Source organism: Cherax quadricarinatus, chromosome 27 (genome assembly GCF_038502225.1).
Source record: "Cherax quadricarinatus isolate ZL_2023a chromosome 27, ASM3850222v1, whole genome shotgun sequence".
NCBI lineage: Eukaryota > Metazoa > Arthropoda > Malacostraca > Decapoda > Parastacidae > Cherax > Cherax quadricarinatus.
In genome coordinates, this window is record NC_091318.1 from 18,498,632 (window position 1) to 18,515,248 (window position 16,617).

Here is a 16,617-nt window from a genome sequence, read left to right on the forward strand (position 1 = left end):
ACACCAGCACCCACAATTTAAGGTAAGAAATACTATTACATGTATTTGTGTTAATTTGTAGTCTTAAGCAGTAAAAACAGCATAATACATCACAACAATGAACTAAAACTACATATTCACTTTTATTTTTGTAAGATGTGGAGGCCTAAAAAAAGGTTGTTTGGCTTTTTGGGGGGTCCCAGGAACGTAACCCTATTTTTCCAGTAAGTTCTTCAGTTCATCTGACGCGATTTTACCTAACACGACATTTTCAGGAATGTAACTTCCGTGCTAAATGACGGTCTATTGTATCTCAAAGTGTAGCTTAATAATGATCTAGGGGTTCATGTTCAGGCTACTAAGTGCATGGCAAGTTATAGTCTAGTGAAACCTCTACATAACAAGAGTAAATAGTATATGGTAATCCCGATTATCCATTAAATCTGAATAGGTGCTCCTTGACTTACGATGGGGTTATGTTCTGATGAATCCATCGTAAGTTGAAAATCTTGTAAGTCGAATATGAATATGATATGAAAAATAAACAAGTAAATAAATAACTTGTCAGTGAATAAGTAAATAAACAAATAATTACTGTAACTACCTAAATGCCAGTATTGAAGAGTAAATACAGTGGACCCCCGAGTTTTGTGATTAATCTGTTCCAGAGAGTCTGCCGAAAGTCGAAATTCAAGAATTTCGAAACCAAAATCCAATTCATCTGTTCCAGACACCCAGAAGTATTAACAAAAATGATTTTTTTACAGATTAACCCTTTGACTGTTTTCGACGTATAAATACGTCTTACGAGCCAATGTTTCTGACGTATATATACTCAATAATTCTAGCGGCTTCAAATCAAGCGGGAGAAAGCTGGTAGGCCCACATGTGAGAGAATGGGTCTGTGTGGTCAGTGTGCACCACATAAAAAAAATCCTGCAGCACACATTGCATAATGAGAAAAAAAAACTGATCGTTATTTTGGAATAAAACGCCGACTTTGAGGTGTATTTTTGTATAGTATTTATCATTATATTCGCGTTTTCATGGTCTTAGGTGATAAAATGGAAAACATATTACAGAAATAGAGATGATTTTCATTACTTTGACAATGAAAACGACCTTGAAACTGAGCTCAAAGTAGCAGAAATGTTCGATTTTTACCTGTTCAGGAGTAAATAAATCACACCACACGTCCAATACACGTCAACTGGGGAGTCTAATATTCTTTCACTAGTGCACTGATATTATTTATACCATTTTTACAGTAATGCAGTAGTCTGCATAACAGTAAATTTTGTATGTTTTTGTATGAATAAAAAATAAAAATAGAAAGCAATAATAATATAAGAGGGGCCTAGAGATGTGACTAATGAACAGAGCATATGTTATTTTAGTGCCACGAATGTCTACCTTGTTTATTCTGGACCCTATTTTGAAATTGGCATCTTTTTTAGTTTGTGTGAAATTGGCCAAATTGCCAATTTCTGACCACAATATTGGGTAGTCCAAATTAGTAAATGGGAGGTTTCTTGTACTCAGCTGATAGATAAAATGGAGTTCTAAAGAAATAGCTATGAGTTTGGTCAACTGGAACAATGGAATTGGCTGAAAGTAGGGCTCAAAGTCGGCGAAATCGCCGATACGCATATGTCGCCGAGACCGCTAACTTCGTGGGAGCATAATTCCATGAGTTTTCGACCAAATTTCGAATTTTTGGTGTCATTACCATCGGGAAAAGATTCTCTATCATTTCATAAGAAAAAATAATTTTTTTTTTTTTTCAAAAATTGAGCGACATAGAATGACAGTTTCAGAGAGGGGCCTGAAACAGTCAAAGGGTTAAATATAGATTTACATACAGAAAAGAATGAGAAATAAAGTATAAAACAATAATAACATCACACTTACTTTTATTGAAGACTCTTGTTGGTGTATGGAAGATGGGAGGAGGGGAGAGGGTTAGGGTGATGTTTCTCCACAAATGTTTGCACCTCACTCCGCTTTGCACAAATGTCCTTAATCTTTGAAGAAGGCACCTTCTTCTCTTTTCCTCCTCTTCTGAAGCAATTTCCTCAGCTGGTGTACATAAGAAAGCAGGAACACTGCATACCTGGCCCATACTAGGCAAGTCCTTCACAAACCATCCCACTAACAGAATATTTGCCCAACTCAATTTTTCAATGCTCCCCAAGCAATAAGCTTTGATAATTCTATTCACTCATGCACAAGTCCCACTCAAATCAAATCATGTGTGTGGGGAAGTACCCTGGCTGGCGTGTGTGTGGGGAAGTACCCTGGCTGGTGTGTGGGGAAATGCCCTGGCTGGTGTGTGTGGGGAAGTACCCTGGCTGGTGTACATAAGAACATAAGAGAGCAGGAACACTGCAGCAGACCTGTTGGCCCATACTGGGCAGGTCCTTCACAAACCATTCCATAAACAGAATGTTTGCCCAACCCAATTTTCAGTGCTCCCCAAGCAATAAGCTTTGATAATTCTGTCCTGGAAATGGGAAGTACAATGCCTGCACTTTAAAGGAGGGGTTTGGGATATTGGCAGTTTGGAGGGATATGTTGTGTATCTTTATACGTATATGCTTTTAAACTGTTGTATTCTGAGCACCTCTGCAAAAACAGTGATAATGTGTGAGTGTGGTGAAAGTGTTGAATGATGATGAAAGTATTTTCTTTTTGGGGATTTTCTTTCTTTTTTGGGTCACCCTGCCTCGGTGGGAGACGGCTGACTTGTTGAAAAAAAAAAAAAAAAAATTCTGTTCATTCATGTGCAAGTTCCACTCAAACCAAATCGTGTGTGTGGGGAAATACCCTGGCTTGTGTGTGGGGAAGTACCTTGGCTGGTGTGTTCTTTCTTGAATTCTATCGTGTTTCTCACCTTTCCCAAAAGGCTGGCACTAGGAGCTTTCTTTTGGCCCATGGTGGCTTGTTTAGCAGTTGCAAGCACAAAAAACAATGGATTATTATGATATTTATCGTATGAATGTGTGGGGTGATGGTCACTCACCGAGAAACAGTGCCGCACTGACTCTGAATGGTGTGTGGGGCGCCTTTGTGTGGGCGCGGATGCTGCGAGGCCACTCAGATGCATTCCGTATGCCCAATGAATGACGAGGCAAATCACGAAACCTGAGGTTATATTCTGACGAAAAAAGTTGCCGAAAGTCGAAATTCATGAAACTCGGGGGTCCACTGTACTGTAAATGAATGCATGGTTATCCTATCAATAAATGTACAGTACTGTACAGTGCAAAAAAAAATATTTTACACCATTGTAAAGTCGAAATATCGTAATTTGGACAATTGTAAAGCAAGGAGCATCTGTAATTTGTTTATTTTACCAAGAGTGTAAAACTAATGAACAATTCAGGAAACAAAATGACAGTGTATGTTGTTTCCAAAAGCAATTTATCCAGTGTCTTGTAACAGTAATTAATAATTCTGGAAACAACGAACTTTGTCTGTTGTTTCCAGACTGCCTGTTGTCTAGATTTTGTTAAATCAATCTGAAATCCATTAAATCAAAGTCTGTTAACCCGTAAACGGTCCAGGCAGATCTACGTTCACATGTGTAGTGCTCCAAAAGTAGATCTATGTTTTTTATACATATTTTCAAATATAACAAAAAAAAAAGTAGATCATAGTTTTTTTACACATTTTCAAATGTAAAAAAAAAAAAAAGATTTACTTTTTTTACATACTTTCAAATGTTGAAAAACGTATATATACGTTTGGACCGTTTACGGGTTAAACTGAGGTTTTACTTAGTAGTTCAAGGCTACCACACTATTAGGAAGTTTGGCAGACTGTGTAAATGCAGGTACATATTAAATGCTCAATATAAGTCTGCCTGAAATGCCTCGGCATGATAGTGACTTTTTTTACTCCAATCATATTATGATATGCAAACACACATTGTAACCTTAGCAAAGAAATACATATTTTATTTTTATTTATTATTTACTGGTAATAGTTTACTTTGATGGATGGGTGGGATGTTGTGGAATGTCCATGCATGTCTGGAGAGACAGCTACGAAATGAGTGATGATAAATGTGTTTCCTTTTTTTTTTTTGGGGGGGGGGGGGTTCCATACTTTGGTGGAAAACAGATGATGCATTAAAAGAAAAAGTTTCTTAATCAGTTTTTGTTGTGTTTACTCTTCCCCTTTGAGCTTGTAATGAAACTTCTTTCATGAAATTGTCTCTCTGTAGGAGCACTAAGTATTTTTTGAACTGGACACCGGTTGTCAGTTATTTTTAACACACTAACCGTCTCCCACGAAGGTAGGGTGACCCTAAAAAGAAATGCTTTCATCATCATTCAGTCCATCACTGTCTTGCCACAGGTGTGCAAACACCATAGTTCAAAATCCCATCTAAACTGCATATATTCTCACTTCTTTTTCAGAGTGCAGGCACTGTACTTCCCACCTCCAGGACCCAAGTCTGCCTAATGGGTTTCCCTGAATCCCTTCACAAAATGTTACCTTTCTCACACTCCAACAGCTTGTCAAGTCCAAAAGCCATTTGCCTCCATTCTTATCGAACATGCTTCTACATGCCTGCTGGATGTCCATGCCCCCTTGTGCACAAAACCTCCTTTACCTCCTCCCTCCAACCTTTCCTAGACAATCCCTACCCTGCTTTCCCTCCATTTATGCACCCTCCAACTCATCTTATTTTGCTTCATCGTCTCTAAATATCCAAACCATCTCAACAATCCCTCCTCAGCCCCCTGGATAATACTTTTAGTAACTTCACACATTCTCCTAATCTCCAAGCTACAGATTCTTTGCATAATATTTACACCACACATTTCCCTCAGACATGACATCTTCACTGCCTCCAGCCTTCTTGCTGCAACATTCACAACCCATTCTTTTTATTTATTTATTTATTTATTTATTTAGTAATTTAAGCATACAAACAGAGGTACAAAAAATACAGGTAAGAGCAGCATGCCAAAGCCACTTATATGCATAGCATTACGGGCTGGCTTAAAATTAACTTAAGATTAACTAAGCAATGATGAAATCAGTGATAAAACATTATTGTAAACAGATAACTATAAAGCACAAATGAGTATTACAAAGACAGGTCATATGGTTGCTTGCATTGCTGTACATTCAGTCGAATGGAGTATTCTGTTAGGTAGTGTATTTAAAAAAATAATAATAAAGTTAGATTGGGTCCTAGGTTTAACATTTGTGTGATATAATTGTGAGTAACATATAGGATATGCAATTTATAAGGTTCAGTTATTCAGTATTTATTTGGTTTTGAGTGAGTAAGTGATCTTTGAGAAGAGACTTGAATTTATAAACAGGTAGTGTTTCTTTTATATTTACAGGTAATGAATTCCAGATTTTAGGGCCTTTTATGTGCATTGAGTTTTTGCATAGCGTGAGATGGACACGAGGAACATCAATGAGTGATCTGTGCCTTGTGTTATGGTCATGTGTTCTGTTGAGGTTGGCAAGGAGATGTTTGAGGGGAGGGTTAATATCAGAGTTAAGTGTTCTATTTATGTAATAGGTGCAATAATAAGTATGGATGTTTTGTATGGTGAGTAGGTTGAGTGTTTTGAATATTGGTGGAGTGTGTTGCCTGTAGTGAGAATTTGTTATCATTCTAACTGTTGGTACTTCTATACTCTCATACATTCACCTTCTGCCTCCATGGATAATGTTCTTTGTCTCCACAGATGCCTCAGTGCACCACCCACCTTTTTACCCTCATCAGTTCTGTAGTTCACTGTACCCGTCAGCTGACAAATCCACTCCCAAATATCTGGACACATTCACTTCCTTCATACTTCCTCCTCCCAACCTGATATCCATTCTTTCATTACCTAAATCATTTGTTACCCCTCATAACCTTGCTCTTTTGTACGTTCACTTTTAATTTCTATTACATAACCTTCCAAATTCATCTACAAACCTTTGCAACTTCTCAGAACCTCCCAGAAACAGTGTAATAAGCCTAAAGCATTTGTTACAACTTCTATTTTGTATTAAATTCTGCGCATTTTAATTTTATACCTCTCCCCAACACCCTAACATTCACTTCTTTTACAGCCTCATCTATAAATATGTTAAACAGTCATAGTGACATCATGCATCCCTGTCTAAGGCCTGTCTTTACTGGAAAATAATCTTCCTCCTACATACCTTAATCTGAGCCTCACTGTCATCAAAATTTTATAGTGGAATAAGCCTGTTGAGTATACCAGGGTGAGCTATTAGTGAAAGAATTAAGGGCAAGACAGAGAGCAGGATTGCAAATGAACAAGGAGACTTCAGGAAGGGTATGGGATGTGTAGACCAAGTGTTTACATTGAAGCATATACATGAACAATATTTAGATAAAGGCAAGGAGGTTTTTGCTGCATCCATAGTTTTAGAAAAGAGATATAAACAGAATGCAGATAAGCAGAATGACTTGGAGAGCGTATAATTCTGTAGGGAAAGGAAGGAGGAGTAGGGGTCGTTCTTGAAAAGGTTGGAGGGAGGGGGTAAAGGAGGTTTTGTGGGGAGGGGCTTGGATTTCCAGCAAACATGTGTGAGCGTATTAGATAGGAGTGAATGGAGATGAATGGTTTTTGGGATCTGACGAGCTGTTGCAGTGTGAGCAGTGTAATATTTTGTGAAGGGAATCAGGGAAAGCGGCTAGCCGGACTTGAGTCCTGGAAATGGGAAGTACAATGCCTTCACTTTAAAGGAGGGGTTTGGGATATTGGCAGTTTGGAGTGACTAAACTGTTGTATCTGGGCTCTTCTGCAGAGACAGTGATTATGTGTGAGTGATGGTGAATGTGTTGAAGGATAATGAAAGTTTTTTCTTTCTTTTTGGGATTTTCTTTCTTTTGGGTCACCCTGCCTGAGTGGGAAATGGCCGACATGTTAAAAAAAATGTTAAGTATTGAAAAGAAAATACCTAATGAGAAAACTGGTTATTTTGCCTTAGAAACTAAAATCATACATAATCCTTGGTAGCATTGAGGTGATATTGACAGCATGCTATTTCTTAAAAAGTTCATCATGCCTTTAAAACAATAAGTTATTATTGGACTTCATTTTTCTTGGTCTTATTTTACTCGGAAAAACATGCTCTTTTTTTTATTTTTTTAAATTTGTACCTCACCATCAGCACATTTTATTTCTGGGTTTTCCACAGTTTAAATTCAAATTCAAAGCCACATTCTTTATTCCACATGGTACAGTGGAACCTCGGCTTACGAATGTCCCACCGTGCGAATTTTTTGGGATATGAACAGTCATTCGATCGATTTTTTGCTTCTGGATACAAATGAAATTTCAGGATGCGAACTTTCCCCTCAAGGGAGGTTCCCAAGCAATAAACTTCGATAATTCTATTTACTCATGTGCAGGCCCCACTCACATCCAACCCCTCTCACTCATGTAATTATCCAACACAAATTTGAAACTACCCAAGGTTTCAGCCTCAATAACCATACTAGGCAGAGTGTTCCACTCATCAGTATAATAACAAAAGAAAGGAGGAACACTGAAGCAGGCCTGCTGGCTCATACTTGGCAGGTCCTTCACAAATCCAGCCCACTAACAGAATAAATGCTACCCAAGCAATAAGCTTCAATAATCCTATTTACTCATGTGCAAGTCCCACTCAAATCCAACCCCTCTCACTCATGTGCAAGTCCCAGTCAAATCCAACCCCTCTCGCTCATGTATTTATCCAACCAAAATTTGAAACTACCCAAGGTTTTAGCCTCGATAGAACCTTGGGTAGCTTTAAAAAGATATTGGACAAATATATGAGTGGGAGGGGCTGGGTATGATTGGTGTCGTGGGCACATTAGAAAGGAAGAACACTGCAGTAGGCCTGTTGGCCCATACTAGGCAGGTCCTTCACAGATCCAACCCACTAACAGAATAAACATACCCAAGCAATAAGCATTGACAATTCTATTTACTCATCTTGACTGTGTGCTAATGGAGTTACAGGAAGCTGACATTGAAGAAATGCTGAACACTGACAATGATGCATCTGTTGTGCATTCCTTGAGTGATGGTGAGTTGATATTAGCATCATATTGAAGTAGTATTTTGTTGCGTCTCCTAAGAGCAGGAATTCTGCTGGAACGGATTAATGCCATTTCAATTAATTTAAATGAAAATTGACTCAGCATTCGAACAAATTGGAATATGAACGAGGTCATGGAACAGATTAAATTCATAAGCCAAGGTTCCACTGTATATTGTTTGTACAAAAATGGATAACATTTAATATTGGACATAGAAAACCTGTGGTTATGCAGACCATTTCGGGCATATTACCTGCAGCTCTTTGCTACATAGACCTTGGTGGGTGTATTCAGTCATTAACTAATCTAAACTATATGTATAAAGTTATTAACCCTTTGACTGTGTTGGTTGTAAATGTACGTCTTACGAGCCAATTTGTTTGACGTATTAATACGCCAAAATTCTAGCGGCTTCAAATCAAGCAGGAGGAAGCTGGTAGATCCACATATGAGAGAATGGGTCTCCATGGTCAGTGTGTGCCATATAAAAAAAATTGGGGAGCCAGTGGTGCATTGTGGGACTGCCATTTCAGTAGTCCTTGTTCAGCATGCCTAGTGGTAAGAAATATGTGACTCCCCAGCAAATCTGGGACTCTTCTCTTCCCAAGTGATCACTCTAACACAGATGGAAGTGTCAGTGAAGATCAATTTCATGGTTTTGAGGAGTTTGTGACCAAAAGCAATGCCCAGGATACCAGAAGAAAGAGAAAGGAGGTGAATGAAGGAGAATGATGGAGATGATAGAGAATGAAGGAAAATGAAGGAGAATGAAGGAGAATGAAAGAGAATGAGAGAGAATGAAAGAGAAGGAAATAGAAAGAAGGAGAAAGAAGAAAGAAAGATAATTAGGTAGGAGGATAGAGAGGAAGCAAGCATCGGACCCCATTGTTTTGACAGGCGGTAGGGGGAGTGAGTAATGATACAGTATGTCATTTTGACAGCTGCTAGACCCTAACTCAGCACATTTAGAAGTCCACACACACTCACACACAACACAATGAAAGTGTCCAGTGACAATATATTTTATTTATTATTTATTAACACACTGGCCGATTCCCACCAAAGCAGGGTGGCCCAAAAAAAGAAAAACTTTCACCATCATTCACTCCATCGCTGTCTTGCCAGAAGGGTGCTTTGCACTGCAGTTTTTAAACTGCAACATTAACACCCCTCCTTCAGATTGCAGGCACTGTACTTCCCATCCCCAGGACTCAAGTCCAGCCAGCCAGTTTCCCTGAGTTCCTTCATAAATGTTACTTTGCTCACACTCCAACAGCACGTCAAGTATTAAAAACCATTTGTCTCCATACAACTCCTATCAAACACGCTCACGCATGCCTGCTGGAAGTCCAAGCCCCTCGCACACAAAACCTCCTTTACCCCCTCCCTCCCTCCAACCTTTCCTAGGCCGACCCCTACCCCGCCTTCCTTCCACTACAGATTGATACACTCTTGAAGTCATTCTGTTTCGCTCCATTCTCTCTACATGTCCAAACCACCTCAACAACCCTTCCTCAGCCCTCTGGACAACAGTTTTGGTAATCCCGCACCTCCTCCTAACTTCCAAACTATGAATTCTCTGCATTATATTCACACCACACATTGCCCTCAGACATGACATCTCCACTGCCTCCAGCCTTCTCCTTGCTGCAACATTCATCACCCATGCTTCACACCCATATAAGAGCGTTGGTAAAACTATACTCTCATACATTCCCCTCTTTGCCTCCAAGGACAAAGTTCTTTGTCTCCACAGACTCCTAAGTGCACCGCTCACCCTTTTCCCCTCATCAATTCTATGATTATGTAATATATATGTATAGTAAGTTGGTAGACAGCAGCCACCCAGGGAGGTACTACCGCCCTGCCAAATGAGTGTAAAATGAAAGCCTGTAATTGTTTTACATGATGGTAGGATTGCTGGTGTCCTTTTTTCTGTCTCATAAACATGCAAGATTTCAGGTACGTCTTGCTACTTCTACTTACACTTAGGCCACACTACACATACATGTACAAGCATATATATACACACACCTCTCTGAGTTTTCTGCTATTTTCTTTCTAATTCTTGTTCTTGTTCATTTCCTCTTATCTCCATAGGGAAGTGGAACAGAATTCTTCTTCCGTAAGCCATGCGTGTTGTAAGAGGCGACTAAAATGCCGGGAGCAAGGGGCTAGTAACCCCTTCTCCTGTATATATTACTTAATGTAAAAGGAGAAACTTTTGATTTTCCTTTTGGGCCACCCCACCTCAGTGGGATACGGCCGGTGTGTTGAAAGAAAGAAGAAGATATGTATATATATATATTATAGAAACCAGAAAAAAGAAGGAAAGAATGAAGAAAGAAAGAAAGGTAGGTAGGAAGGAATGATAACACATTTACCTTGGATAACTACCTAACACAGTTGTCTACTACTACTATGAAGAAAACTGCTCAGAGAGGTGTTTTGTTTGTGCACATAAAAAAAAAAAGCCCACAAAAATGCGGACACACTCATTTTATGTGTGAGGAGTGTAAAACACCATTGTGTATGAAACCATATTTCAGAGAGTTCCACAAGCTGCAGAATTTCAAGGAACATGTCCAGTGACTGTACATTTGTATATATATGTTATAGAACAATAGGAACAAGAAATTTTTTGTATTGTTTGTGTTAACAAGTTTTGTAAACAATATATTGATAATTATGTTTGTGCACTTATTGTGTATTATACAACGAGTGTATATATTATACATTGCACCTTACTTTAGACTCACAGGCCACATAAGTTATGTGAAAAAATAAAATTGTGAAAAAACAAGAAACCTTGGAATGCAAGTAAACCAAAGTTTGCATTTGCAGCTGTTGCCATATGTGGCTCATTTTCTGCCAACTTTACTCCTCTATATCTCCATAAGTACTGATCGCAAAAATTTGTTTTGGGGGCTTAAAACAATTAGAATATTAGTCTTAACATTTTCATAAGAAAAATATTTTTTTTTTTTTTTAATATTCTTCGACACTAGCAGACACTTCAGGATCTGGGGTTGAGACAACCAAAGGGTTAATGGGTTTGTGTGGATAATAAATGTTATACTATAATACAGCACTGAATGCAAATACTGTAACTGTATTTTCTTATATTCAGGGATCTTCTGTCATTTTCTACTCAAAGTGGCCCAATACAGTTGTGGGACTATACTGATAACAGTGAACCTTACCCTATCCGTGAGGACTACGGCTATACAAATGGAATTGTTATTTATCGTTGGCATCCAACCGTTTCTGGAAGATTGGTTATTGGCCATGAAGATGGAAAGCTTACTGTGTACAGGGAAGGTAAGCTGTTATTATATTTTTATAAGCTTTAATAAATTATTTAATAGAGGACATTACTCAGGAAAGAACTACAAACAGAATTTTTGTTGAAAGAAATTTCTCTCGTTAGCCTTTTCCTTCAGAAATGAACTTCACCCTCATGCAGTCTCTCACACCTTATCAGTTTTTTAATGCCACTATATTGTACATCATAAACTGTTGTGCAGCATACTATATTATCAGGGTGAAAATATAGGCTTTGGATGCTCAGGTATTTGTTAGTGCTTTTGTAACTTTTATTTACTTAACCCTTTCAGGGTCCAGAGGACAAATTTCATAGTGTGCACCAGGGTCTGAGAATTTTAAAAAAATAATTTTATGTTTTCTTATGAAATAGTAGAGAATCTTTTTCTGAAGGTAATAAAACAAAAAGTATGAAATTTGATGGAAAATTGACAAAGTTATGCTCTCGCGAATTTTGATGTGTCACCGATATTTACGCATCAGCGATTTTGCTGACTTTGACTCCCATTTTAGGCCAATTACATTATTCCAGTTGACCAAATTCTTAGCTATTTCACTAGTATTACTTCTATTCTATCAATTGAGCACAAGAAATCACCAAGTCAACTGATTCAACTACAAAATAAAGTGATTGGAAATTGGTAATTTGGCCAATTTAATGCAAAGTTCAAAATATTCCGGTTTCAAAATAGGGTCCAGAATAAACAATGCAAGCATTCCTGGCACTAAACTAACATTTCCTCTGTTCATTAGTTACATTTTCAGGTTTTACAAATGAATTCCATTTTGATTTTTTTATTCACATAATGAATTTTTATTCATACCAAAAAATAGAAGATTTACTGTTATGCAATATTGTAATAATTGTATAAATAATATCACCACATTTGTGAATGTATATTAGACCCACCAGTGTATTAGACATGTGAGGTCATTTATTTACTCTAGAACATCGACAAAAATTTAACATTTCTGCTACTTTGAGCTTAGTTTCAAGCCATTTTCAGTACTAAAGTCAATCAGAATCATCTCTATTTCTATAATATATCTTCCATTCTATCAATGAGACCAAGAAATCACAAATACAACTCAAAAAGACATACGAAAAAACACTGGAAAGTCGCTGTTTTAATCGAAAATTACTGTCTCATTTTTTTCTCTCATTATGCACTGTGCTGCAGGATTTGTTTTATGTGGTGCACACATACCACATAGATGTATTCTCTCATATCTAGGCCCAAATTTACTGCTCACAGCTTATCAGAGTGAGCTGAGCTCATGGTATATTGTCATGTGGGGGTTCGATAACATGGATTGGGTAATAACACTAACGTTGGCTGGTTAGTAGTACGTATAATTATAACGGAATATATGGGAAGCACAGGCCCGCCCTGCCTCTCTGCTCTCTATCTTAAGACTGACTCACGAATTGGGTCCTAGAGGTGAGCGGCATTCAAAAACAGCTATGGTCAGTTGTAACATCGGTGAATAACAGTGATTCACACAAACGGTTGGTAGTGAGTCATACTACTGGTAACTGGTTACTGGTACTACTGGGAACTGATACTACTGAGAGTAGATCTATGGTTTGGACCCTCAACGTAAAGCTGTAGATCTATGGCACAGATCCTGAAAGGGTTAATTACTGGAAGCACCAAAACTGGAAGAAAGCTTTATGTTAAAGCACTGCAATTGTTTTATGAGTGGTAATTTAGTTAAGTAAAATTACTGAAGATATTGATTAGAATAATGTCATTCCAGGATGTAAGGTAATCTATTTTTTGCCAAGTGTTGTCTCTGTGTAAGAGTTTTTGGGTTGTACCATACTTCTACAGGCTGACATATACATACAAAAGAATGTAAAAAAAGGAGCTTGACTGGCATATTTGATGGCACATTAAGTAAAGCTGCTTACTTATTTAAACTAGACTTTTTTTTGTAGACTTACAACAGCTATGTTATTTGTGTATAAAAATAAAATTTCTAAGGAAAACTGGACTGTTTATTGTTATCTGGAAGTATACTCTCTGTCGCAGATGCTACTGTTTGGCACTGGGCATCCACAATACTTGATACAACAAGCAGCATCAATAACAATTCTTGTTGCAATTTTTTTACTTCAGGTAAATTAATATGGCCTTTGATAAGTCATGTATATAATGGGAATGTTATTCTTTTGATATCTGGCACCTGTGCAATTTTATACTGTATAGTATTAGTCTACATCAAGTACAGTATGAATGTGGTTTGAACTTTGTTTTATTGTGTGTATGCATGTGATTACCTATTTCTAGCTATGGGAGCAAAGTTAAGCTCATGATGTCCCATCTTCATTATTTGGTGTACTGCAAATCTTTTTAAAGCTTCCAATGGCTGTAGCACTTACTTCCTTCTCTGGTAAACCATTCTATTCTTTTATCATTTAGTTTATAAACAAAAACTTTCAGCAGCTCTTCTTCCTTAGATTGTGGTTATTGCTTATTGTTTTGCCACTTGTTGGTGTTAGGAAGCATTCCTAATTCTGAATATGGATATCTTGTCTCCTTTTTTCTTTTTAAAGATGGCCTTCCTCCATGGCCCATGTTCTTAGCTCACAGATCATTTTCATAGTTTGTCTTTGACATCTTTCTACTTTATGAATCTTGTTTTGTCTGGTTATCATACTTCCACTGCATATTTCACTTTTGGCATAATGTATGTTGTGAGCATCTTTTTTTTTGCATTTCCCTATCCATATGCCTAAAGTTAGCCAGTGTTGCATAGTGTTGTTGATAGTCACTACTAGATCACTTTCTTTGGCTGATACCTTTAGTATTTTCACAGCATTTTCACTTTCTTCAGTTTCCATTACATAACAATTGTCTACAATAAATGCCCTCACCCATTTCTCACTCCATTTAATCAATTTATTCATTTGTTATATTATGAATGTAGACATTTTTATTAGTACTGTACGTATTTTTCACAGGGTTTCTATGTCATTTGCAACTATGTTTATTATGTAGTAAATATAGGCTTTGGATGCTCAGGCATTTGTTAGTGCTTATATCTATTAATTTTATGCAAATTCTAATGTATTTAAGACTGAAAGAAGTTGGAAATAGTTCCCCATTAAAGCCAGTAGGATCGTTGTTTACTGTTTGCAAGTATATATGTTAAGGACGTAGGTAGTAGGCTGGTAGACAGCAACCGCCTAGTGAGGTACTACCGTCCTGTCAAGTGAGTGTAAAATGGAAGCCTGGAATTGTTTTACATGATGGTAGGAGTGCTGATATCTTTTTTTATGTCTCATAAACCTGCAAGATTTTAGGTAGGTTGCCCTAATGGCAACTTACCTAAAATCTTGCAGGTGCCCCATGGCCTGGTGGCTAAAGCTCTCGCTTCACATGACGAGGGTCTGGGTTCAATTTCAGCTAGAGTGGGAACATTGGGCGTGTTTCCTTACACCAGTTGTCTATGTTCCCTATCAGTAAAATGGGTTCTTGGGTGTTAGTTTACTGGTGTGGGTCGCATCCTGGGACAAAACTGATCTAATTTGCCTGAAATGCTCTGCATAACAAGTGGTTTTCTATATAGTAGTACAAGCATATATATACACACTCTGGGTTTTCTTCTATTTTCTTGCTAGTTTTTGTTCTTATTTATTTCTTCTTTTCTCCATGGGGAAGTGGAACACAGTTCTTTCTCTGTAAGCCATGTGTGTCGTAAGAAGCAACTAAATTTCTGGGAGCAAGGGGCTAGTAACCCTTCTCTTGTATACATTACTAAGTTTAAAAAGAGAAACTTTTGTTTTTCTTTTTAGGTCACCCTGCCCTGGTGGTCACAGTGGTGCCTATGCTAACCTTCCTATGGTGTAGAAATATACCTAGTTGGATGAATCTTATTGTGGCTAGCTGGTCCAGTGGCTAATGCGACGGTCTGGAGTTTTGAGACTCTCTGACCGTGGGTTCAAATCCTGCCCGTGGTATGGTTTGTTTGCAATCGTGTCATTACGATTTCGTGAGTCATGTTGAAAACATGTCAGGATGTCAGCAGACCAAATACTACTGGAGAATCTTTAGGAGACTAATGGACACAGCACAAGTATTGGATAGTTTTAGTAGCTTTTATGGAATGGAATGTAAAAAGGATGTGCAGGACTATAATGAATGAAAAATAATTGGAAATTATAAAATATAAATTACAAAAGGAGAAATATAAATACTGCAGGGTATTGTTCCTTCCATACCCCTCTTCCCCTCCACACCTCTCATGAATTGTATTTACATGAGTTTTAACCATGTTTTCTTACCTCAGGTGAGAGAAAATTCTTCTTTCTGCTTTCCCATTTGAACATGGCTCTGATGAAGAGATAAGTGAATACATGATTTTAAAAGGGTAGATTGAAGAGTGAATGTATTAGCACCTTTAATTTGTGCATGTTTAAACCATCATTTGTGTGTCTTTCTGACATAGAGCTGCTGTTATTGGACTTGAAAAGGGACACTCAAAAACATATTATTATTTAATTAGATTTGATACTATATTTTTGTTTGGTAATTCTCAATAATAGTGGATTAAAGCAAAAAAAAAAAAAATGCATGCACTCATTAAGATTTTCTTTGCCTTGTTGCTTACTTCACTCACTGGAAGAGAAAGTTCAGTAAATTAAAGTATTCACTTTACCTACTTTGTTTATAATTAAGCACCTGTGCATCATTCCATGGAGGATAACATTACAAACAGTTAGCATTTTTAAAGTTATTTCACACTTTTAAAGATTAATTAATGTCGATGCCCAGTTGTGACTCGGTGCTAGTTACACGTAACTTATGAAGACAAATGTAATTGCCTTAACTTTTACCTGGAGTGCACAATATCCAGGGAAAAGTTTGTGAAGCAACTCTGCATCACATTTGTGAACAGCCAATGGACAGCCAGTCTTTAAGTTTTATATTTTCTGAGTATGTTCTTGTTAATGTTCTTTTATGGAAAACATTTAAATACATCATTGAAAGATTGAATATCAGATTGGAGGGAGAGAGTATGGAGGAGGTGAACGTATTCAGATATTTGGGAGTGGACGTGTCAGCGGATGGGTCTATGAAAGATGAGGTGAATCATAGAATTGATGAGGGAAAAAGAGTGAGTGGTGCACTTAGGAGTCTGTGGAGACAAAGAACTTTGTCCTTGGAGGCAAAGAGGGGAATGTATGAGAGTATAGTTTTACCAACGCTCTTATATGGGTGTGAAGC

General features: G+C 37.6%; 1 protein-coding gene across 3 annotated transcripts in view; it reads left to right on the plus strand.

The window, feature by feature from the left end:
* The window catches only part of LOC128691214 (WD repeat-containing protein 17-like), a 245,478-nt gene that overhangs the window by 42,785 nt on the left and 186,076 nt on the right, over positions 1 to 16,617 (plus strand). For all 3 annotated transcript variants that reach the window (XM_053780080.2, XM_053780079.2, XM_053780078.2), the window contains exon 6: positions 11,190 to 11,380. In XM_053780080.2, coding sequence (XP_053636055.2) covers positions 11,190 to 11,380 — 191 coding nt within the window. The remainder of the gene's footprint in view (positions 1 to 11,189; positions 11,381 to 16,617) is intronic.